Genomic DNA, 25491 nt, shown 5'->3' on the forward strand with positions numbered 1-25491 from the left:
AAGTTAAAAAAAGAAAAAAAAAAAGTTAAAACCCCCAAGTTCTATAGATCTTACAGGAAAAATTCTGGCAACTCCTTTGTTAAATGTGAAGCTGATGTAGAATTGTTTACAAAGTTTTCTTACTTTTTAAAAGAGTCGTTTACTTTCCTTTTCCCTTCCTCATACTGGGTAGGTCACCAGATGCTCGAGAAGTTTACTGGCACCTCACCTATTAAATTCCTGAGATAATTCAGCACTGTTTAACTGCAGTGCAATCTGGAAATGAATTACTCTAAGACGTTAAGGGGTTTTTCCCCCTTCTCTTTTTGCATTTCTTGGAAAAGGAATCCCCAGGTCTGAGATCTAAAGGAACTTCAAAAATCTTTCTTCTTTATTCTCAACAGTCTTCAAAGCCACTGAAAACACATCCAACTCTATCACTTTAAAAACAAAAACCTTCTTTACAGCCAGAAATGTATCTCATTTTAAAATCTACTTTTATCCTATTAATATAATAGAATAATTTTAGCAACTGTGAGGGGACTCATCTTTTTTCAAAGCAGCAGAACTCAGGATGAGTCACCTGCATTGGGCTAGGAGAAACTGATGATCTCAGGCCCTCTATCATCATTTACAGTGGCATGGCCTCCTGCACTACATGATGTGACTGCAGGGTTATGTAAACTTGTAAAATTTGGGATCACATTTGCCCTTAGGCAAGAAAACAGTTTACAGTGGAATCTGAACATCTTTGAACTTTGTGAATCTTATTAAAAGCATTTTATAATGAAATTTTAAGGGTAACATTCATTCTAAGAGCACAGACAGAAATAAAAGTATATGTAACCTAACTGCATTTCCTTACTTTCACAAAAGCTTTGGTGGCTTAGGTCACTTTGCCACTTAGGGGGCTGGATTTGATTCCCTGTTTTTCTGCTTGTTCTGGGGAATTTCATCAAGTTATTCTTTTCCCATATGGATCTCAGCTCAAGACCTTAAGAGAAGTCTTGGAATAACCTGAGGTGGGCAGAACTGTGTTGCCAGTCTCATGGGCAACTATTTCAGTTGTGCATTCAGAATCTCAGTAGAGCTGCATCTGATCTCTGCAGAGGAATGAACGTAACAGAGCCTCTCTGCAGCAGTCAGTCCCTTATCTCAATTTATTTCTGTGATAGAAATACGTAACCTTCTTAACCTTCTTCTTTGTCCAGTGTTCTAAATAATGCCTATTATCTGTTTTTGTTTAGAAAGGTTAATGGATACTGGAAACAAAGAGGAATCTAAATAAACAGGATAATGAACACTAAGTCTGTCAGACTGAAAAGTAAGTGACAATAGTTATACAAGAAATAACAAAAATATCTACTCATTCACATTTTCCCCAGAGATGTAAAGCAATACAGCTTCAAAAAATCTAGCCTTCTGACATATCAGAATTAACTGTAATTATTAGGAATAAAAAAGGCACTGTCAAATGAGAAATGAAATCTCTTCTATGCTGCAGAGCTTGTGTTTTAACCCTGGAAAAATTAGAAATTCCTTTAGCAGTTGCAGTGAAGAAGTGAGGAGTGCTGTGGAACAGGGGTGTCAGGGAGCCACTGTTTTCTTTTACTTAGGAAGTAATTTTCATTAGGCTGAGCATATATATCAGTTGAAAGATCAGGTTTGAAAGGACAATTTCAAACATACGAGATAAAAATAGAAAATATGATGAATTAAAGAAGCGAAGTTATTTCTGCTTTTTTGTGCCTTATATTTAAGAAGGCTTTTAAAAGAATATTATGGACATATATATTATTTACACATATATGTTTTTATGTATACGTGCGTACGTATATATTTAATCTTCTGCAATGATAGTTCAGAACATAAATGGGCCAAGCTGATTTACACAAGCTAAGGAGCGACCCCAGGCATACAATTAAAACTCGTTTCATAAGTGTCCCATCTTCTTAGACTACGGGAAATTTCAAAGGCAGTTAAATATTTCTAGAATGTGATGATACCAGTTTCAAGTTGTAAATATGGATGCCTTACATAGACTGAATTTTAGTCATTCATAAACTAAAAACAGAGAATCAGGTAGAAGCAAACATTTTTAAAAATGCCAATGGAAGATAGAAACTATTCTAGTCGCCGTATCATCCACTGCAGAGATATCTGTTTCACTGTTCTAGATTTAATGATGATTGAAAATTTCTTAACAGCCAGACAGATGCTCTGTTTTCCGTTTGTTCTCACTAAGAATGACTCAGCCAATATTTGGGAAAAAAAACAATTCCAAGGAAAGGATAATGCAGCATAATTGACTAAAATATTTGACTTCAGTCGAATTCTCCAGCCATTGCTCAAACTTCTTCTGAAGTTGTTAATACGAATGCCAAAATTAAAATCCAAGTGACATTGTTATTGCAGTTTCATATGCTACAAGAAAATCAGTATATTTTGGACCTGGAGGAACTGTTAGTTTTCCCTTCTACCACCCTCTCCATTTTGTTATCTGTTTCAGTTTTTTTCCTGGATCTCAGCTCAAGGACCATGTCACGTGTGAAAATATTTTCCATAGTTTTCCCAGCTTTGATTACTGCGTTTTTTAGGGTACTTACAGTTCCTGGCCGTGGATATGGCACTCGCCCTTGGTAGGGAACCCACTGGTAGTTTGGGCCATCTCGGTGGGCATAGGGACCAAGAAATACCCTCCTCACATCAGTCATGCTGTACATACACACTGCTGATCCCTTGAAGATATTACTAAAAATGAGGGGAGAAGAAATCAAATCAGGTTCTTTAAATTATCAGTCAGTTTAATCAAGTGGTAGAGCTGTGGGAATAGCAGCTTGGTGCTTTCTAATTTATTGCATGTGTTGATTATCAAAACCCTGACATGCTCTCAGAGCAATCCTCATTCACCTCCTGTGAAAGTTCAGCATAACTGATACGATCTCCCAGACATTTTCCTAAGCAGATGGTTGCTACTCCACTATTTAAAATATACTGTCCCCAGAAGGCCAAAGCCCAAACTTGAGTAAACTTCAGTAGGGCTGTCTCTAGAGAACTATTCAATCCTTTCCTACACTGCACATTTTTCTATTTTTTTTAGCAGCCTTTTCCACCACTTGGGCAGCACACATGCAAACTTCAGTGCTGGTTCTTACCTTGAGACTTCTTACAGAAGAGAGTAAGGACTTGGAAATTTCTCTATTCTATTCCTGGTATCACTAGAAACATTCTTTCTGTTTAAAACTTGTTTCCTTCACAGATAGATGTGGCAGTACAATCAGTACTGCAAACCTTCCTCAGGCTACAAGTATATTTTTTCTTGGTGAAAGCACAGTGAAACAAAAAAACATTCATGTCACAGTTATATGTGATTCAATAACAGAACTTTTGAAAGATCGTTAAGATTTCCAGATTTCAGCAATATTTTTTACTAATATATCCTTGAGTAGTCAATTTCTCACACCACAGATTTTCTATTTTACACTGCCCCCAAACAAGTTTATTTTTGCTTGTGTTCTTTTTCCAAATCTGTGTGGAAAGGGCTACAAATGCTGACCGCCACTATAAAGAGCCAATTCAACAGCAAGAGCAGCCTGAGAAACTGTCTTTGTGTTTGCCAGCTTTGGAGTGATGATATACATTGCTCATAAGAAAGAGACCTAATTCATTATTTCTTTCTGCCACTGACTTCTCAGTTCAAAGGTTAAGAAAATTTTGTGTTTCTTGAAAACATTTCTAACAAAGAGACCTCTTTAAAACAAGCAGCCACACACGTTTCCATGCAAGTAAAATGATATGCTCTATACCTGGAAGTTGTAAACACCCCATAGACTATTGGATTTTTAGGGTCTTTTGAGTTCATTAGGAACACATCCTCTGTAACAATACGAAGAGAGAGAAAAGAAAATTAGGTTACATTCATAGAGATAATACCTGAAAACATTTCTATATTCAAAGCCATCTCTGCCACTTACGCAGTTCATCAAAGTGTGTGTCAATGCCATTGGGTCCTGGCACAGAACAAATCAGACGTGCTTTGAGGAAAGTTGTCCATTTGTTAACGAGGCTCCTGTGTCCACCAAAGTCATTCTAATAACGAAAGTATTTTGCATTAATATATAGCAACAGTCCTTGTCTGAAGTATCAACAGAGTACAGAGAAAATAGAGTAAATAAGATGCTATTTAGAGAAAACGAGAGAAGAATTCACTCTTTACGTACAAAAGCATTATAATGTTGCAAAGACCCAAACTATGAATTACTTTTATTTAACATTGTATAGTGACATATTTCATAGTAGCACATAATTTAAACCCCAAAAAAAACCCAAAACTCTTTATATATTGTAATATATATATATATACACATAACACTGGAAAAAGACAAACAGCCAGAATATTTTGCTTCAGAGTTCCCAGTCTGCCCTGTCCTGGAAAAGCTGAGGGGGTTTATTATGCTTAACTGGGTAGCAAAAAAGTAGAAATGCAAGTTGCAATGGAACAAAGTAGATAAAAATGCCAGAACAGTGGGATCAGTTGTACAGCTGCAAAATGTAGGAATAAAGGGCCCCAAGGACTTCATACTTAAGGGCTAATTGGTTTTAAAGCAGCTACTACTGAATTTGAGGAGCTAAACTGAAATTGCGCTTATGAATTAACATGAATTTTTACTGAAATTATCATAGTTGCCAAAGCTACAACATTTTTTAATATAATTTCATTTGTAGAAATATTTTTAAAAGTCTGTCAGAAAATAATTTGGACATTTATCACTGTGGATTCTGCAGTCACTAAGGGTCTTTGGAATGGTTGCCCATTTCTGGAGCTAACCTTAAACAACTGTTTTAAAGATTTTCACTAATGTGGGAATGGAAAATTATTAACATTTAAAAAGCAAATTCTTTAAATGTTTTTGGCCCACCTGGAAGTATCACATTTCCTGTAAAAGACTCTCTTTTGCAGACACATTCTAAGCCTCAGAAGATGCCTATGACTTTTTAAACAAAACATCATAGTTTGTGATATTTGCCCCCAGAAAGAAGAACCAAATAGTATTCCTTTTGATGTGTTATTTCCTAACTATATTTCACTTGGGATGATCCCTGCTTTAGTACAATGCCAATGTTAATACTGCATGGTTCACAGGCTAGAAAATGCAATTTCTAAAACTGCTTGCAAAGCATGCTGCAAGTGCATTCACTCCCACACGAAGGACTCATCATCCTACCTTGCAGATCTGCCCTATTCTGGCATGAGTGGCTTTTCCAGTGTGCTCTCCATCAATTGCATTTTCACGGAAGAAGAAATAGATTTTGTCATCTTCTGGATTGTCGCTCTCTGGTATCAGGTGAGCACTGATAAATCTGGGATCTGAGAAGACAATGCCGTTGTCCATGTTACTACTCCATGAACTGAATCACTTGTCTTCCTTATATCAATGAACTGTCATTTTGCTTCCCAGGAATCAATTATAGCATCACATGGTAAATATTTCTGTGTTTACATTCCTCTTGTCTTTAATACAGAGAGGTACTTGCTACAGATATCTAATAAACAGATGTTAATTTTATTATTAGAGTAATTAAACATTCGTGAAATTTCTTTACAAGTGGTTGTACACCATTACAACATGGCTTCATAATTCCATGTATTTATTACTGATATTTTTCTCGTTTCTTTGTATGTTTAGACTTAGGTTAATAACCTTTTTGTATACGTTGCAAGTAAAATGAAAGAATTATTGAGACAAATGTAATATTCCTCATTTTAGCAATAAAAATGAATAGATAAATTATCTTACATCTAAAAAGGCATTAATTCATTACTCTCAAAAAGCTAAGTTAAAAAATAAATTTTCATTGATATTGTCTACTTCCACATGATACCACTAATCCCCAAATTTTTGTCTTCTTCTCAGAAGAGAAATGTATTTTTGAATTTTTATTCAGATTGTTGAAATACTTTGTCTTGTCATTTTTGTAAAGTTTGAGGGTTTTTTTATAAATACGTCTTATTTCTTGACAATTAGACTGACAACATTATTTGGTGGTAAAAAAGATACAGGAACAAAAGAAAATACATAAAATGCGGACATACTGATGGGTTACATAAAAAATGTTGTAAACAAGTTTTGGGAGAGAGCATTTTATGGAATTCCTATCAGTAAATTCATACCAGTGGTGAATCTGGCTCATCGTTGTATTTTACAGAGATACTTCAGCTGGTATCTTTCACTATATTTGGAAAAAGAAGGCATATCCAACAGATTTACCAATCTGTTTTATAACCACTCTACATCCTGCTGGGATAATTAACTGTGAACTATATTTAACTACTCAGAGTCCTGTTCCTATGTGAAATTATAAGCTATTTTAGTGTCATGTATTAACATCTTTTCAGTGTATATTTACTGCTATACAGTCATGGAAATAATGAACTTTGCTTTGTTTTGGCAGTTTGCACTGGCTGCTCTGTGGAACCTCTTGCTTTATTAAGGATGGCAGTATTTTTAAGCAACATATTTTGATATATTTACACATATGCACATACAACTTTAGATGTTTCTACTATATGAGTACATATTGCATAATTTTGCGTGTGTATGTATATATTCACATATATTCTCTGTGTGTGCATATATATGAGTGTATGTGTATATATGAGTACAGAAAGATGAGCATACTGGTTTACATCAAAGTTTACTTAGATCAATATATAAACTCCAACATTTTCCAGAAGTAATTATGCAAGACAAAGAAAGAATACGGTGAGTACAAATAACACTATCCAAAAATAAAGTACCTTCTTCCAATTATTTTCAGTGTAGCTGATTCCCTGAGTTCATTGCTTTCTACATGCTTAGTAACTCTCAACAAAGTTTTCATCCAGTTATCTGTGTAGATTCTTCTTGAACCCACACAAATTTACAGCATTCAGAGTGTCCTTCTGGAATTTGTTCCTCACCTACACAATGTAATGAACTAAAATTTGGTACTGATTTTGTGTTTTGAACATTGACCTTAATATCTTCATTTGGTTCCTCTCAAATCTGGTATTGGAAATACCCCCAGATGTTCGAGATATAAATGAACTCTTACACAAGGGCTGTAGCAGTGGTGTTTGTTGAGGTTTTTTTCTATTAATTCCTAATATTTAATGCAGATTTGACAGTTCCTAAGCAGCAATGTGAAATTGTCATGGAACTTTATGTGCCATAACCCCAGAATGTGGTGATGCTCTGCCCACAGACCATTCTTTTCTATGTGAAGCTAGGCATGTTTTCCTCATGGTTTACCACTGCACCATTCATCAAGAATAATTTAACTTGTCATTTATTGCTTAGCTACCCAGTTGCATAATATCCTTTTGTAATTCTTCACAGTCTTCTTTTGTCTTACTATGTTGGATAACTTAGTATCGTGTGAAAAAAAAAATTCTCGTCCTGCCACTCAACCTCTTTTTCAGGTTATTTATGAAGATGTTGAACACAGGCCACAGAACAGATCTCAGTGGAACTGTGTCTACTACCTATTGTCTGTTAAAATAAATATTTTTAGACATCTGAAAACCTGAAAAATCTGTAAGCAGCTTAATCTTTCCACCTCAAACCCCAGTAACGCAAGCTATTAAATGTGCTTCTTTCCTTTCTAGCATGCATTTAAGAGCCTTAAAGTTACACTGACACGAGATCCAAGATCAATAATATCTAGACTATATTGTACCACGGTAAATATCTATACTTTATATATGATATACTAGGGCTTTGCACGTGACTTATATCTCAAGAAACAAGGGCTACAGCTTGAAAATTTCTGCACTGCAGCCTGTGAAGGATCCATCAGAGAAAGAGGATACTCATTAGTAGACACTGTTCTGGGCTACTGGATCTGGTGAACCTCGTCTGAATGAGCTGTTTTGACATTCTTAAGGTCTTAAAGAAAAATGGCAAAAAATCACATTTGACCAAAACCTAATTACATTCCCAAATGGTTGAATGATTTGTTTCTAGCACAATGCGTCTTGTAAATCACAAGGCAACAAGTTCTAAAATAAATCACTATAATATCACGCATCAAAAATCTAACTTTCCATTGGCCTATGAAGATACTGTGGGGAGTCCCATTTGAGTCAAAAATATTGCTGATGTAGTACAGGCTATATAAACTTGCCCTCAGTTAGCATATTATTATTCTTTTGTTTCCCTCTCATAGTTTTGCAAGTGAACCTAGAAACAGTAAGACAGTTTAGTATTAAAGCAGGGCTGATACAAGAATGATAGAAAAATAGTTGAATAAACTGAAAATATGTATTTCAAATGGTCCTGTCAGATGGGTAGCAGAGGAGAGGACTGTGAGGAAGGCAGATAAAATTAATGCCATAGCATGAGCACACGTGGGTATGCTTTGTATACACCTACCTGTGCTCATCTGAGAATTCAGATTTTCACTTAGTGATTAATAATCCTAACTACATTCCTGAAAATAAAGTGGTCACACAGCCTCACATTAGAATGCACCCACTGTACATCATGGAATAGTTTTTCTTGAACAACACTGATGCTTCTTACTGCACATACTTTGGATTGTTTTTTCCATCTAGTTAAATCGATACGTTTTAGTCAATAAAAGAGTGGTTCTTGATGTAATAAGGCCCTTGCTCTTGCTACCTGGTGGTGTTTGGGCTTTTTCCCTCTTCCATCTAACAGATTTATGTCTATGCAGTGAAACAAGTAAAGGAAGAACAGGCTACATACATTCTGTTGCACATAGAAATAGATTAATTTCTGTTCAGAATGGATGTAATGGTCACAAAAGCAACATCATGATACATCAGCAACATCATGTGTGGAGAGAGGGAAAGAAATGTGGTTCATGATTTCATGGGTTATAAACCTAAGAAGTGGGTGGTGTGAACTACTGATCTGTAGTGTGTTCTTTATTGTTTCATTAGTGGAGGAGCTGTTTGACTTGCCTGAGGCTTGATGCACACTTGCATTTAACTCCAGGGCTGCAGACCATGCTTACTACTGACTGTTTAGGGTCCTGATGAATCAATCTGCCAGATGGCCAGCAGTCACGCAACACAGCCCTCCCTATGGACTGCATTTTTTTATTGCTCTTCTTTGAGCATTGGAAAGGAGATATCCACAGATGAGGGAATTAGGGACTTTTTCTTGACTCTCCTAATTGCTCACCCAGGCATTAGGAGAAAGAATGTCATCCATGAATGTGTATGTTCAAGTATTGAGACTGCCCTGCCTTACTCTGCAAAATTAAACAGGTTCACTATCAAGGGGTCCCCATGGGAAGTTTAAAATAATACAGTCAGGGTTGACCTATTTCATACCTTCAACACAGCCCCCCAAAGAAATGCTGGAGTGAACTTCAAGGAAGTTTTACTGAATGGGAAGTGGGACTTAGACTCAAAATCACCAGTAACAGTTGCAAGTCAGTGCACTGCAGCTATAGTGGATAGATGAGATGACTTCAAAATTCTGTGTATGAATTATCAAGCGTTCTGCAACCCTAAAAATGTCTCCAATTTGTGCAGCCCTAAAAAATGGTGTCACAGCAGTTCAACACTTTCTTGAACAATCTCTCATTGGCTAAAAGTCCAGAAAGCTTGTTTTGAGAAAATGGATTTAAGAAATAATTTGACGGCAAATATTTTGCAATGATTCATTGCTTTTAAAAAACAAGCAGACAACGTGGAAGAGTGCTTTAGAAAACAGTATACATCAAACAAACATTTCTGAAACATGTTTAAGCATGATCAAAGGAGAAACAAAGCCACAGCATAAACATGATCAAAATAAAATTACAGCTAAAAACACTCCTCTGATCTTGCAGCCAACACGAACAAGCTAAAAATAAAAACTCAGATTTTTATTTAAAACAATCAGCCTCAAGAAGCAAATTATTAAAGCCCACACCTTTTCAGTCTCCTTTTTCCAGTTGTCTTGGCTGTGGGGTTATTTCTCAGATCCCACATGACACCTTTGAACACCACTTTGTGTGCCCTCCTGCAATTACCAGCTCTGCAGACGTTTCACTGGCAGCAGCCCATTAAACTGTCCTTCGTGAGAAATCTGGCTCTTTATGAAAACGACACCTTGGTCCAGCTGCCTCTATGATTTATATGCCATTGTTTGCTTAGTTAAGTAATGGAAACATGTTTTGCTTGTCTCAGCATTTCAGGTGGAGAAAAAGCTAAGGAAAATCGATCTGCATTGGTTCTTTTACAAATGTTACTCTTTAGCAGCAACAGCCTCACAAATACATACAACACCCCAAGAGCAAGAAACCATAAAAGTCAGAAATTGGCTTTCTAACCGAATTGTATTAGCATTTTAATGAAGATCTATAAACTTGAAGGCACAGAAATTACCTTTAGCTGTCAAGACTGAATAAGCTGAAGGAACAGAAGCTGGGGTCATCTCTTCATCACTTGACAGGAGCCAAAGGGCAGTTCTCCCAGGAAATGTTTTGTAAAGAGTTTGAACTGGATGCCTCTATTATTGTATATTTACGGTCAAAATGACTAATTTATCAGGCCACAGCAAGAAAATTCTAGGAAACTAGGGAAATTTTATGCTCAGTAAAACTGCAATTGCTATAATTTAATGAAAAGAACTGGAGGGTGACTGGGGCCCTGAGGAGACAAACAAGACTAGAGAAGATGAAATTAAAAATTTAACAACAACAAAAATAGACAGCTACTCAAGACTTCATAATCACGTACAGTGCCCGTCCACTGAGACCCAGCACAGAGAGCCAAACAATGCCCTTGGACAATCTGGACTTGCACTCACAGCAAGCCTTGCTACCCACAGAGAGGAGACTTGCAGCACCAGTCACAAATGTGCAGAGCAGAGCTGCCTGCCACCAGCACACTCTGCAAGGTCACCAGAGGACAAAGCTGTTAATATGTGGTGATGAGAGAGCTAAGCTGGTTTGTGGTTTTTACACACTCGAATGTAGTTTACAAAACACCAAAGCTTTTAGTGGTGTTCTTTCACAGTTCTTTCATTTAAATTCTTCAACTTTCACATCCCTCTTGCTGCTGTTGACTCAAGCAAAAGCGGCAGAGCTCTCATGGATTCACTGCTTAGAGTGAAGCTCCTCAGCAGTGTGGATGGCATCAGACCACATCCTCTAAGTGGGAATGCTCTTTGAACAAGGGATAACTTGTGGCTCTTATGGAGCAATATGAGGGTTTTGTGGTAACTTACTGTCAGATGCTAACACAGAAAGCAGTACCAGGGGCAGACCATGGAGTAGAGATGTCATTTGAAGATGCTGTTTTCAAACTCATGGGTAGGCAGAGGAGGATGTGTGGCATGCAGACCATGCATGGTCAAGCTGTCAGCAGCTATTACAAGGTAAGGAGCCCTATGGTCACTCATTGATTTTACAATGGAAAATCTCATCAGAAAGAGTTTTAAAGACTGATTATATTTACCAAGTGGTTTGAGTCAAGCCAGACTGATGCTGAGGAACGATGATGTTTAATCAGTGTGTTAGTTATGTCAGCTAGTTTCTCCTTACAAGTCATATTCTGTTTTTACTAATTTTTTAAAGATTAGTAAACACAATTTTGGTGACATAGATTATAAAATGGGCTAATAAGTGTAAGGTTTAACTAAGGTTTCTTGTGATTTCAATATTTTATCTTATTCAAAACTCTTTTCAGAATTAGGAAAAAAACCCTTCCTCTGCAGAATCCAACTGCTATTTTTCAGTGGTGACTTGTGTGAATTTTTCTGGTGACATAAAGAGATTACAGATTTTCAAGGATGAAAGACATTAGAAGTAGTAACAACATACCCCTGTTCTGTCATTTCAACACATGGATGCAGCAGCAACATAACATGCAGAAAGACACGCATTAAAAAAGACACACAATGCTTTTACATGGGTAGTATCTTCCACATCTCAATACTACACTTACAAATACAGCAACAGGAGTCTAGTCCTTGTGTCTGTTCAGTGCTTTGACCTTAAGTGTCACCTATGGATCATTCTCATTGTGACTGATGATAAATCCTATTAAAATGATGGGGTTTTTTTAAGGAACTACTGATTTGTATTTGGGGCAAAAGCAAAGAAGGGCAAGTGTAATTGGGAGCATCAATAACATCCTAAAGCTTACAAGCTCAACACTAACTGGAGACCTAGTAGAAGTGAAAACTTGGCAAGGCCAGGCTGGGTACTGAGCCGTGGGTGCCCTCCAAGGGAGCACAACCTCATTTTGGGGTGTTTAGCACCTCTAAAGCAGTGTAAATGAGTTCCTGACAACCAGCCAAGACAATGCCACCACCCTGAGATCTCTCTCTTCCTCTGCCTTAGAGGCAAAATTCAGCATGAATATTTCTTGGGAATAACATTTTAGCTCCCACAGGAGAGAGAAGGAAGAAAATGTTGATCTCTGATGCAATTATCAGTTTCTGAAGCCTTTGTTCTAAAGAGACAACAATAGTTTTGATTCCCTGTATAGACTAATTATACAGTGAAGAAAAGTGAATACAAAGTTCAGTAAAATTATAGCTTAATGCTCAACATGAATTAGATTTCTCACAAATCATGCTTATGATCTATCCACCCTATTTAATTTAAAAGAGGTGATTATTATCTCTTTACAGAACAACAATCAAAATTAACACCTCTTTTTCATTACTGACTATGTTTTAAGGTTGTTGTACATCTATCAACACAATTAATTTTAAACTGATTTACTTGTCCCTCAGAAAGAGTAATTGGGCAACACAGAACAGAGAGTGAGGCTTGCAGCATATTGTCTCCATTTAGGAATATTTTAATCTCAATTTTCTGTATTTTTTAACCTCACTGCAGAAAAAGCTAATGAGAGTTCCAGCTAAGAGCCTGTTTCTTCCTCTCTCAGTCATTTATCTGAAGTTTTTGACATTGATGTTTGGAAATAAAAGCACTAGAAAGCCTATGCCTTAACTATGTAACCTACGTCTTTAGAGCTCTGGATGAGTGACAAGAACTAAATATCACAGTCTTTATGTAAAGAAGTGATGTATTAAGGGAGGAATTGGAGCGTGGAGGCACTGAAGACAAAAGATGTTTCTGATTTGGGGTGTTACAGACTTTTGGCAAGCAGAGCCATGCTGTGGGCCTGCCTTGTGTAAGCTCTGAAGATTCACAGGTGGAGCACAAGTCCCTGGAGATGCCCAAGCAGTTTATGGTAGTTGATCTAAAACTCAGAAACCAAACCTGTTCCTCTCCACTAATGTGATTTGCTCAGGCCTTTCAGAATGCTGAGAGATGTGCGTTTATGTCTTGATGGAATATTTTTCCTCTTTGCCACTTGGAAATTCGAGGGTACAAGAAGGTGTCCTGAAGACAGAGAGCTGCAGCAACACCCTCACAAGCTCCTGACACAGCACATTGCAGGAGGCAATACCTGGCTGAGTGTGAGGGGTAGCTGGGGATTAACATGGCAAATATATTCCAGTGGGAAAATGCTAAATAGGTAAAGTGGGACAGCCCTCAGCAGTATGATTGGCAAGAGCATGAAACCCCAAACTGAACATCACTGCCTTGACAAGTGCATCTTCAGCCTCCTCTTTGTCTTCTGAAACCTAAATTCCTAACATTTCTCTGTCAGCTCTGTGCAGTGTACAACCCTGTCTCCAGCAGAACCATTTGTCCATAGATACATTACTTTTTTCTGCCTACAAAGTGAACAATATGGCCTTTGTGTCAAAAACCATCTATTTTGAAAACAGGAAGAAAAATTCCAAATTTTGTACTGCCAGGTTCAATTTGAAGTGTGTGAAAGGGGTTTTGTAGCTGTAAAATAAAATCTCCTCCCTGATGTCACATCAAAAAACTGGACAGGACTCTGCCATAGTCTCAACTCTCGCTGAAGGATGTTAATTCATTTGGAAATAATCATCAGCCCATGCTAGGTCCCAAGGAGTCATCCATCAGAGTACACTCCCATAGCAATTTCCTAACCTTTCCAATCTCCTGTAATTTAATTTCTTAGTTAAATCCTTTAGAATTGGCTACAAAACTGAGATGATTTTGTCAAACTATGAGAAAGATTTTGTTGTCATAATGAACTTTTACAGCCAGCGTAAAGCAACTTGACACAAAATCCATTACAGCAAGATTAATGAGGAATGGCAGCAAAGACTGAGAAAAGGGCAGGGTGAATGACTGGTTTTAGTTGATCTGTCAGTGTAGCACAGCAACATAAAATGCAGTAAGGCATCTGTAAGAGGAAGCAAAACCCCTCAGCACAAGCTGAGGTATTCAGTGTGATAGCATCAGTTATGGCAACCTCTTTCAGTAGTCATGTGAGTATAATACGTGTTTCCAACTTAATTGAGCTTCAGTCAACATAAGGTATTAACAGGGTTTTACCCAACTGAATTAATGTACCAGTCTATCGTTGATGTGCAACTTAGTTCTGTTCATTAAAAAAAGCAACAAAAGTATTTGATAGCATAGGTGTGATGAAAACTGGGCAGTTGCTTCAGACAGAAAAGTCTTGCAACATTACCTTTTGCACCGCTCTGTCAGAAAGTTGTTCTTCTCAAACATTGTTTAATTGGTTTGTATTTTAATTCTGTACAAGCAAAACCTCCTTTTTTTAATTTATTCACTGACAGCACTTCAGAAATATTTGATGTAATTTCTGTGACTCTTATGAATGAAAAGTTTCTTGGGGCAACATTGTACCAGACTCGAAATTTTTGTGTTTTCTAAAAGCACTGAGGGAGGACTTTGCAGCACACTTGCTTGTGATACATAAACAACGAGGAGAGGAATTAGCAGAAAATTTAGCAAAAATATTTTAAAAGTAATAAAAAAAAGAAATGCAGTAAAAAGACAGGCCCTGTAGTAAATGGGAAGCTGGAATTTTTTTTTAAGAATGCGTTCTACCAAAAAGTCTGGCAAAAAAAAAAAAAAATTAAAGCTGACAGTGTGTCAAACATGGAGCAGAACTGAGTATTGATAATGACAACCCATTTACACAATCTTGTGGAAAAAGTTGATGACTCACTAGTCCATGTAAAAAATCTCATAGAAAGGTTTTGCACCTTTTTCTCTCATGGAGCTTTTTTCTGAGAATAGGAGATAGAGACTAAAGGAGTGGATAAGTGAAGAAAGCTGTGCCCCATGAATACCAAATTTTACAGTGTGTCAAATGTTATTACAGAGCTCAGGAAATATGAATAATCTCACTGACATCACTGGAACACTTTTTCTTACTTATAAAGATATTGAATTTTGCTCACATGGCAATAAAGGAATCAATAAACACCAATCCTCAGATTTGTGGCCACATTCATAGATAACGTATCATCACCGAATGATTGCAACTATTTCATAAGAGCTGTGGAGTGAATGGGAAAAATATGTAATCCTGTCTTTAAAATAACTTTTCTTCTGCTTTTTCCGAATGATCATCTATATAAAAAGTCATCCATGAAAGGTTATCTTATTTCTGCTTATACCAAACTCTCTACTAAAATCTTCCTACAAATCTTGCTGTACTTACCTGAACAGAAATATTTAAAACCTACCAAGAGGAAATGAAATTTATATATATATAAAGATATGCTAAAAATACTCTTTTCCATAATCCAGGAATCTAATAAAAACATAGGCCAGCCCATCCCTGAAAAAGGTAAATCAGAAAGGGAATATTTTGTCTCCATTTACTCAGTGTGTTTGTGGTAGCCCTAAGTGCTCAGGAACATCAAATTCTGCTGGATGTTGTATAATAAATGGTAGTCTCAAAGATTTACAATTTAATCATTGTCTTTGAAAGAGATAATTTTCCCTCCTAACACTACGAGACAGCTCACCTTCCTAACATAAAACAATCAGCCTATAATCACCAGTGATACAGACCTGACAGCAGAGAGAAAAAGAGTTAAAAGGCTTATCAGTTTGCTGTTCAATTTTGGTGGGTCACTCTCAACAATCTTTTGGACAACGCTGCATCATTTGACACCGAAATTGAGATTCTTAAAAGCAATGTTACCACATTTCAATAATACTGTGTTATCTGCACACTATCATCTGAGGTATTTACTGCCACTGACTATCAACTATTAGCTGATGATTACCTGTATACTTCGACAAATCTTAGATGTTACCATAAATATCTTACCATGTTGCTTTACTATGTCTTTTTTTTTTACTGTATGGTATGTAAAAGCACTTATCTACACGTTTAAAAAATCAGATCTAAAGGCCAGTGCACACCGTGTCTCACCTAAAAAATCCACTGCTCAGGCTGGAAGGGTAATGACCTTTCCCAAAATCTTCGTTCGCGAAGACTGGCCATGAAAAAAATGAAATGAAAATCCAATGGAATAGCAAGGGGTGAGATACTTTTGACACCACTTTGATACATAAAGCTAGACACTGAAGTCTGAGATAAGTAGTATAGGGCACTCTAAAGATCAAGGAGAAAAAGAAGGACCACTTTGGCAATGCACCAAAATGGAAAGTTCAGGATCTATTGCACTGTCAAAATTTAAAGGCATCAAATGAGGAACCATTTGTCAAGCATTCTCTGTGTCTGTGATCTATCCGTCATATCTGATAACTGAAATTCTGTGAATTCTTCTTTGTTTATTTTCTCTGTTATTTAGTCAAACATGCTGCCTTTACAAGTGAAAAGTAAGTATCCATTTGTCTCTCCCATTTGTCATTTTCTCTTCCTGTTCTCCCTTCCTTACACCACAGCCATGAATGAGGCTCTATGGGCTAAATGATGCTGGTGGTGACATCGCTTTCACCCTTTTGTTTTGCAGGTGTTGCCTGACAAGAGCCCGGGGAAGAACACGATGAAGTGGCTCAAGTGGGACTGGAATAGTTTCTATCCTAGAAACATTGGTTTGCAGAACTAAATGACGAAAAATCACTAGAAGTTTTTACATCAATTAAACCCCTGCAAATAGTGAAAAGTAATCTGATGGGAAATTACATGCCATATTAAAAATAGTTTTCTAATTAGGTGTTTCCTTTCCTCCTCTGCTGAATGGCAAGAGAAATATTAAGATGTCCACAGTTACAGCACAAAAGGGTCTTCAAGATGTAACACTTGATATACCACAGTATTTCAGAAATAATGACACTAAAAAATCTGCAAGGAATTAACAAATCTGCATTTAATTGCAACAGATGCTCTATCTACATTTCTTGATCTTACCCACTCTTTGTGTCTACCTCATCACAAAGTACTTAGGTTCAGTGTTACTTAGTGTTAAACTCAGTCCTGTTCTAGTCAAGTCCACATCCACAATTCTGCTAAATACAGAAGTTGAAACAACATCCTTGATAACAGAGCTTAATATTAGCTTTGCTATTCTCTGCTAGTGTGACTTTTGAATTGTGCTCTTGAACTACCTGAATGTGCCATCCATGTTTTAAATACACTGATGTTTCCACTTTTGTTGTAAAAATAGGTTTTTAATACTACACAGTATTTAACAATCTAGTACCAGCCATCAGTTTGATATCAGCCGTGACATTATTTAATTTTCAGAATCACAGAGGTTAAAGCTCACTGAACTATAAACAGTTGGAAACATGGAGTGTAATCCCAAGGCACAGCACTGCACAAGCTGTAATTTAAATCATATTGCATGCTAAGCTGAAAAGGCAGTGCAGGTCCCAGAGGGCATGAATAAATCTGCAGTCACTGATTTGCCACACACATTTGTGTTGGGATTCTGTAACTGTGCAAATGTGATGTCTTCCTTTAGAGCAGAGGACCTGTCATCTACTGAGATTTGTAATTAAATAACCCAAAGAACAAAAGCAATTACTCAGCCTTACAAACATTCAGGTTGAAATATGTGTGATTTCATGAACAAAGAGAAGGGAAGTTACAGAGACAGAGAGAAAGGGAGGCTTTGAGTCTGCAATAATTCATCTGTGTCTAGAGCTAGTGGAGGTTTTAATGTGTAGACCAGGTATTCAAATACCTGGCTTACTTTGAACTAATAATTCTGTCATCACAGACTCCGCTGTGAGGTGGATGTTACTCCTGCTAAGGAGCCAATTATGCTTCCAGATGGCTCCATGCCACCTCAGGTGCCGGCTTTGAGTAATCAGTTGTGTTAATTGCAAGCAACACTAAATGCCTTTTGGGACAAGCAATTCACGGTTCAGGAATGTTAGTGTAAAGGGGGTAGGCTCAGCCCCATTAGCAAGAACAAATCACAAAGTTTGCACAGGTCGAAGGCTAGGAGCTGTAATTTTATGGAACGAGGGAAAGAGGTGGGAACAGATTAAGGGTCTGTATCCTCACATCATTAACTCTGCTGGGTATGCTGGGCATCTCAGTGACTTGATGGGGTGGGAGTTACACGGTGGTGGAGCCCTTCATATTTTCAGCTCAGCATCTCTGTCCTCCCATTCCCCTGGGACTGTCAGGCATTCTTATTCAGGCCAACAGGGCTAAGACATTGGCTCAAGAGAAGATACCTCAACTTCCCATGAACATGGTCTCCCTCACATTTGTTGGCATTTCCTTTCTTTCTGTTTGGCATAGTGGGAAAATAATATTTTTAAAAATACATAGGAATTATTTAATATAAAGGAAATATTATAAGGGTGATAATAACAGTGAATGCCATAAGGATGACAAAAGGTGACATATATTAAAAAAAAGCCATTAATAAAATGGAGCATAAAAATGAAATGAGCTGAGCACTGCGGTGAGCAGAAATCAGATCTTGGCTGCACTGGGGACATTATCATGTATTATCAGCTAAAGATCTGGCCTATTATATTTTTTAGTATCTATCTTTTGTCTCACTACCTGGATAACAAGTTTTAGCCAGTCCATCTATTCACAAGTGTTGATTTCTAATGCATTTGCCCATGAGTCCCAACACCAGCACTATTTAAAAGAAGAATCCTGCCCAAATGTTGGAGGTGATGAATGGGAAGCTTGGATTGAATCATTAGAGATAAAGGGAGTTAGTGTGTGGCAGGGAATGGGAGGAACTGGTACAAACCTCAGAGTCTGCAGGTGCTTAGAAACAGCGTGGAGGCTCAGGAAGTGTCTCTAATACCCTTTAGAGCCTCAGTCCCTGGAGTCCCACATGGACGCACAAAGAAAACTTCTTACAACAAAGCCATCTTATTTCTCCCTTTAACACAGACTAAAACACTGCCAAACACTTTTGCGTCTGAAGCTGTGAATTTCATTAAATTCAATGCAACTCGCTCAACACTCTCTATTTTTGTGTGGCTGAAACCTCCACTTCTTTCCCCACCGCCCTGCGGCCAGCGTGCTCCAGTCACATCACACTTAACCTTTGCCTTGGCTTCTCAAAAAAGAATTTGTTTCACTCTTTTCACGGCTTCAACAGTTTGGCAAACTGCACTCGAGTGCCGCGCTGGGCCTTTATATTGAACACACTAATCTGATTGTTTTTCCACTCTACAAACTTTGGGTCAACAATCAAGCTGCTGCCAGAAACTAATTAATTTGCAAACAGGACCCATTTTCACAGGGGGAGAGCTTTTGAAACCTATGTCAGCAGAGCTGGTCACACCATGGTGACATGCATTGTCATGGCATCCACTTTTCTGGGTAATTCTCCTCACTAATTTTTCACCACACACATGAACTCAAATTACCCAGTCAACAGTAAATCTCTATTGAATGCCCACCAAACTCTGAACGTGGTGGCCCGAAAAGAGGAAATTGGTATTGACAGGGTCAACCCTCATTAAATTGATGGCTAGAGCAGAAGGAAAAAAAAACCCTACACAAGAATGCAAAAAGAAAATTCGGATGTATGTCATATCCCAATGAACGGGGCTGTAACAGACTCGCTCCTGCTTTGTTTAAATCAATTAGTATTCTGCTGTGTGATTCCTACAAACAGATTTCTGCTTAACTTTTCTGAAAAACTGGTTAGTGACTTTTGTGAACAAGAAAGGAGGCACAATTTGGAAGCTAAAAGTCGCTGTTTTTCAAGCATCAGAGCTGTGATGAGCTCTCACAGAGATCTCAGAGATCATGGGAAACCAACTTGAATTTGCAAGGCCTATAACACAGAAGCTTTGTCTTTGGCATCCTGCCACCTAATCTGAACTTTTCTTTGCTTAAGCTGATTCGGATCTTTGCAAAAATGATAATTACAAAGAAACCTGTGTTGTGTAATTTAAAGTGGGTTTTACACCAAAAGCAAAGCAAACTGCAAACTTAGAAACTGAATGCTACACCTGTCCTGGAAAAATTACTCTTTTTTTCCTATTGAAATTCATCTCTAAGGAAAAAGGAGAGGCATCCTGTGAACTGATGCATGTGGGTAATATGTATATATATATTAATATATATGTAGAGATATATATGATCTTTTTAATCACACATTAACTGAAAGTAGTACCCAAAGCTTTCTAGTAGAGATCATTGCCACAGATATCACTGATTGAGTTATATACTGAGTTTGTCACCTTCCTGGAATGGACAGACCATCACTTTACAAAGCCATCCATTGCCAACTTTAAAAGTTATCCATTGAAAGAAATCCATAGAAATAAACAGTTCTTCTAAGTTAAAAAAAAAATCTCTGGCACAGAGCTATAGGCATCCAGGATCAAGTGTGGACTCCTGGAGTGCATTTATGCAGTTGGGTTTTTACACAGCTCCTGCTGCTGGAGGCGGCAGATGAGAAACAGATTTGTTTCTCTGAAGGATGACTATAGAAATCAACTCACCTGGGTCATCAAATTTGAATCTGAAAACCCAAATGAGATCACCGGATTTGTCCTGTACAGAGAGATGCACTTATTTATCCACATCTAGCATCTATCCAGAGCTTCTTTTGGTTCTTTCATCCAATTGCCTTCCCAGAGAAGTAAGAGCACAGATGATGGGAAAGGCTACACCCTTAGATCTTATCCTGACATGAGACTCATCAGGATTTACTGGGCTGTTGACCTGATATATGTTGATATGTTGACCTTTCAATTCACTGTTGAAATAAAAACCTCAAAATTTGGCAATTTTAAGGCACATCACCAATAGACCAGTTCAGTGCACAAGAGTCTGTGTAGATCACAAACTGGCCATCACTGCCAAGTCTCTGTTTAGAAAGGCTATGCTGCACTGATCTGTTTGGGACTGGGATCATAGTCCACACTGCTTATTTTAAGAGCTATGAACTTCTTTCCTAAAATTGTACTATATGCAGCAGACAAAATTCTCTGGTCTCCAGTGGAAACAGTGTACAAAGAACTTCGAGCTCTCCAATTATTTTTTATCTTATATTCTCTATAAAGAGAGTCACAGTACAAACTTCAGCAAAGCATGGCTTCTAAACTACACTTCCAGCTATTATCTTTTTTGACGTGGATAATAAGGCTGACCAAGATAAAACCCATAAATGAGCCCACGGTTAACCATGTAATATACACATACCCTTAGTTCAGATGTTCCTGAACTAATTTGTATCCTAACTTGCCCAAGCATATTGTGGCTATAGCTCAGACCAATACATGTACTGATGCAAGTCTTCTTGCTCCAGGTCGTATTCTCTACAGTGCCAGGAAGTCTTCCAAATGTGAACTCAGACCAGGAGAATGTTCTCTTCTGCTTCATCTTTCCTACCCACTTTTTCCACTCCAACCTTAAAACTCATCCTTTGGCTACTTTTACCAACTTTTCATACCTAGACAGAGCAAAATCTCATCCACAGCATCGATATTTAATGAAGAAACTTACCTAAACCTAGGGGGCACTGGGAGAAAGAGAGAATGAGAAGATCTATTTCCTAGAAGGATTTAAAATAATTTCATTTAGGCCACTTGATAGGAGATTATAATATTTCTGGTTATCTTTACCCACCATCTTCATGACTTTTTTCACATCCTGATAATTGTTAAGCACATTCTCTAATAGTTACTTGGTCTTCTATTTCTGAACCAAATGCTTCTCTTTGTATAAAGATACAGGTAAAAGTTATCGGACAGCATGAATCAGCTGATTCAAATACACAAGTATCCTTTTATCAAGTATTCAGAGGGGGTTTGGCTTCCTGAACTGTAGCCATTACAGATTAGTGATAGGACAAACATCAAGTAATAACAATAAGAAAGGAGTGTTTATTTTGTGATTTCAGAAATTCTACATTTCTTCCAAGAGAAAAAAAAAGAAAAAAAGAACGAGTTGTAACAAAAAATGTATAGAAAAAAAGACTTGTTAGATTGCAATGAGAAAAACAATTCAAAATTCATATTCAATCTTTAAAATTTGGTTCTACAGACTTAAGGGAGAAAAAAACCCCTTGTAAATTGAGTTTGTATGCCATTCTGTTCACAGCATTATGCCACCATCACCATAGTTTCTGAGCACTTCCTAGCACTGTGTTAGGTGACATTAGCATTTGTCACACATGGAATTTATCACAGTGAAATTATTTATTACTATTCTTAGCAATGAAGATAATGGGAATGGGGGTGGGAGAATGTATTGAGTGAGAAATGAGACTTGCATATATGGACATGTTTTGTTCCTGCAAGGGTCGGAGTTGTTCATGCCTCTATAAGCAGTGGTGGGAAAGTGTGGAACTCGGTCCACGCTACAGCCTGCATGATAGCACACTATCAGCTGCCTAATGTGGTTCAAATATAGAAATGCATATTTTAAATGCAAGAGATCTTTTCAGGGCAAAAAACCCCACCAAAAGAACAACAAAAAGATTAACATACACAAAAAAATTCCCTCCCTCCTTGTTTTTACTCATAAGGTTGTTTAAATATGTCCTTGTAAATTTATGAGAATGCAGACTATAAGAGACTTCTTAGTCTACTCACTGTAGTCTCTTCCAATGTCAGGCAAATGTGCTATATAAAAACACATGAAAAGTTGCCTGAGTTCTCATTAAAACCAGCTAAGCTGCCTCACTGACTACTTCTATTGGGCAGCTTTTTCTAATTTCATTCCCACCATGGTTTAATACTTTTAATTTGAAGACTGAATATATTCATATGCAGTTCACACTTTTTTTTTTTCATGTTGTTTGTTTGAATAGCTCTTTTCTTGCTGGAGATTTATTGTGTTTGTAGCACCCACCAACTCCTTTCTTCAGTTATATCTTAGATGTATTTTGTGAAACAACCCCCAGGTACCAGGACGGTTGGGTTCTGTCTGCGCTGACAGGTCAGCCCCTTTCCACATCTGCTTACCTTTGGTGGCATGTATTTTACTGCATGCTGTATATCTGGATTGGGAATGTGTAGGAGGTGAGCTGAAAAGTGTGAAACTAGGAAGGCATTTAGGGACAAGGGAGTGGCACAGCAGAGGGGGGCAGCAGTGGGTATAAGTAGGAAAAGGGTTTGGTGTGGCTGACCAAAGACAAATTATAGGTTCAGTGATCAGCAAATGAACACATCCAAGTCTCAGCAAGAGTAATTAATTTCTAACATCTTGACACATGTAATGCATTTTATTAGAGAGGTAAAAATACTATAAACTATCTGAAATCTTGTCTTTCTCTTGCCACACATTACTCTCCTGTGCAATACATATATATTCAAAATTAAATGTGTGTGATACCAGTGCTGGGACATTCTACAAAGTGCCATAAGTGGAAACAACACAAAGCGATGGCTAAAGTTCTGTTTGAATGCCAGGAGAGTATCAAGGCCATGTTTCCTGCCTCAGAGCCTGTGAAATTTAACAGGGCATTTTGTTTTTTATTGAGCAGTCACTCAGCTTCTATAATTCTCAGCTGTTTATGTAAGTGTAAAGTAAAGATTACCAAGGACAATAACCCCAGGGGACTAAGCACAGCTACTACTCCACTTTAAAAATTAAGCCATGGAAAGTATGCTAAAATAATATCACAGAGTGGTTTAAACCCATAAAAAGCAAGGAAATTCCAAGCCAAGGCTGGAAATCCAGACTGACAGTCTCTCTTAACCCCAGGTCTAGAAAAGAATATGAGTGAGGCCAGTACTTCTGGGGTGAAAACCAGATTCATAATACTATCTTAATGCAGCTTTCGTGATTTCATTTCCCATCAGATCTTCCTCAGCCTCACTCTGCTTTGCTTTTAAAATAAATGTTTATGGTTATTCATTTTACAAAATGTTAACAATATAAGGCCAGATCCCCTGTGCTCAAGTCAGAGAAGATGGGAGCAGCTCCAAGCTCTCTCCTTCCACTCCTCTAATCTTCAGCTTGAAAAACTGCCTTTGGTGCACTGCTTTTGCATTGCTTAGCATTTGCTCTGGTACACTGCACTGCCAATTCTGCCTTCTTGCCTCCAGCCATGCCCTCAGCCCTTGCATGAATGCTGGGAGGGTGCACAGCAAACACTGCCTGTCGTGCACCAGGGAACTCCCTGGTACCAGGGGGAGCTGCTCCCACCTGTTCGGGCCTCTACTAATTTCTTTTTTTTTTTTTTTTAATTGCTGAAGTAGTTCATAGAAGTAGGACCTGATCTACACTTCCTCGAAATAACACTGGGTTCTGATGGCTCCGAACTACGAGAGGCAATGGCACATTTAAAAGGAAACATGTCCTCGTCTTATAGGCAAGACTTTTTAAGATGTATTTGTAACATCGAAGAGGTTGCTCCTTACAGTAAAGCTGGACAGGAGTTGTTTCCAATTTCCAATGTTTCAAATGTTTTTTCCAATTTCAGATTTTTTTTTTTCTGAAAGGTCAAAATTATTCTTGACCCTCACTGGGACCAACTTAGACTGCCAAAGCTTTTTTGTGCAAAGAAACTCCATGCACGTACCAGAGGAGCCAGTAATGTTCAGCGTGTGCATGAACATGGCTTATAACAAAGTACATGATTCATTCTGGGGCACTGAACTGTAGCTTTTCATATCCAAAATGACTTCCCTGAACACCAGCTTATTTTACTGTGTTTTTGCAAATGCCTCCTTGTCACATCTGGCCAACTCTGTATCAATAATTAAATATGCACTGCTACAGTGACTGATGTATGGTTCCCTAGCTTCTACATGAATACCCTGACTCCATGACTATAGAATCAGTCTCCCTTGTTTTAGTTGGCTTGGTGACTGTTTAATTATTTAAACAAAATGAAAGCTTTAGACGCCTGTGAGTATTTAATATCTCTAAAAGACTTTAAAAGTCTTTAAGGGCTGGGCTGGGCAAAGTTCTCTTCCAAAAAACATACACATCCTCTAAGAAGGTTGAGCATCTCCAGAAAGGCACCGTGTGATCTCTGTAGGATCTCTGTGTTCACATTTAAATCCCAAAAAATTGAGCACTCTATGCAGTGTTGTCCTACTTTTATGCCAGTTCAGGGCAAGACTTAATTTCTGGGAAGTTTTCAAGCTCTTCACGTGCAACTGTCTTCTCCTCTCCATTTTTGGTACCAAACAGCTGTGTTTTCTGCACCCCGTCAGCTCTGACCTCAGCCTTAGTATGGAAAGAGCCATTTTAAGCTCTTGCTCTGACTGAAGTAAACATTAGCAAGGTCTTAAAACTGGATGCCTTACCACCTAACTATTAAACTC

At 37.7% G+C, this 25491-nt stretch overlaps 1 protein-coding gene across 2 annotated transcripts in view; it reads right to left on the bottom strand.

Moving 5' to 3' along the window:
* SEMA3A (semaphorin 3A) overlaps positions 1-25491 on the bottom strand; it is a 324291-nt gene that overhangs the window by 29986 nt on the left and 268814 nt on the right. For both annotated transcript variants that reach the window (XM_039389081.1, XM_039389108.1), the window contains 4 exons: positions 5205-5347; positions 3954-4068; positions 3786-3855; positions 2586-2730 (listed from right to left, as the gene is read on the bottom strand). In XM_039389081.1, coding sequence (XP_039245015.1) covers positions 2586-2730; positions 3786-3855; positions 3954-4068; positions 5205-5347 — 473 coding nt within the window. The remainder of the gene's footprint in view (positions 1-2585; positions 2731-3785; positions 3856-3953; positions 4069-5204; positions 5348-25491) is intronic.

Source organism: Pipra filicauda, unplaced genomic scaffold (assembly GCF_003945595.2).
Source record: "Pipra filicauda isolate LSUMZ 115617 unplaced genomic scaffold, ASM394559v2 scaffold101_size5749837_pilon, whole genome shotgun sequence".
NCBI lineage: Eukaryota > Metazoa > Chordata > Aves > Passeriformes > Pipridae > Pipra > Pipra filicauda.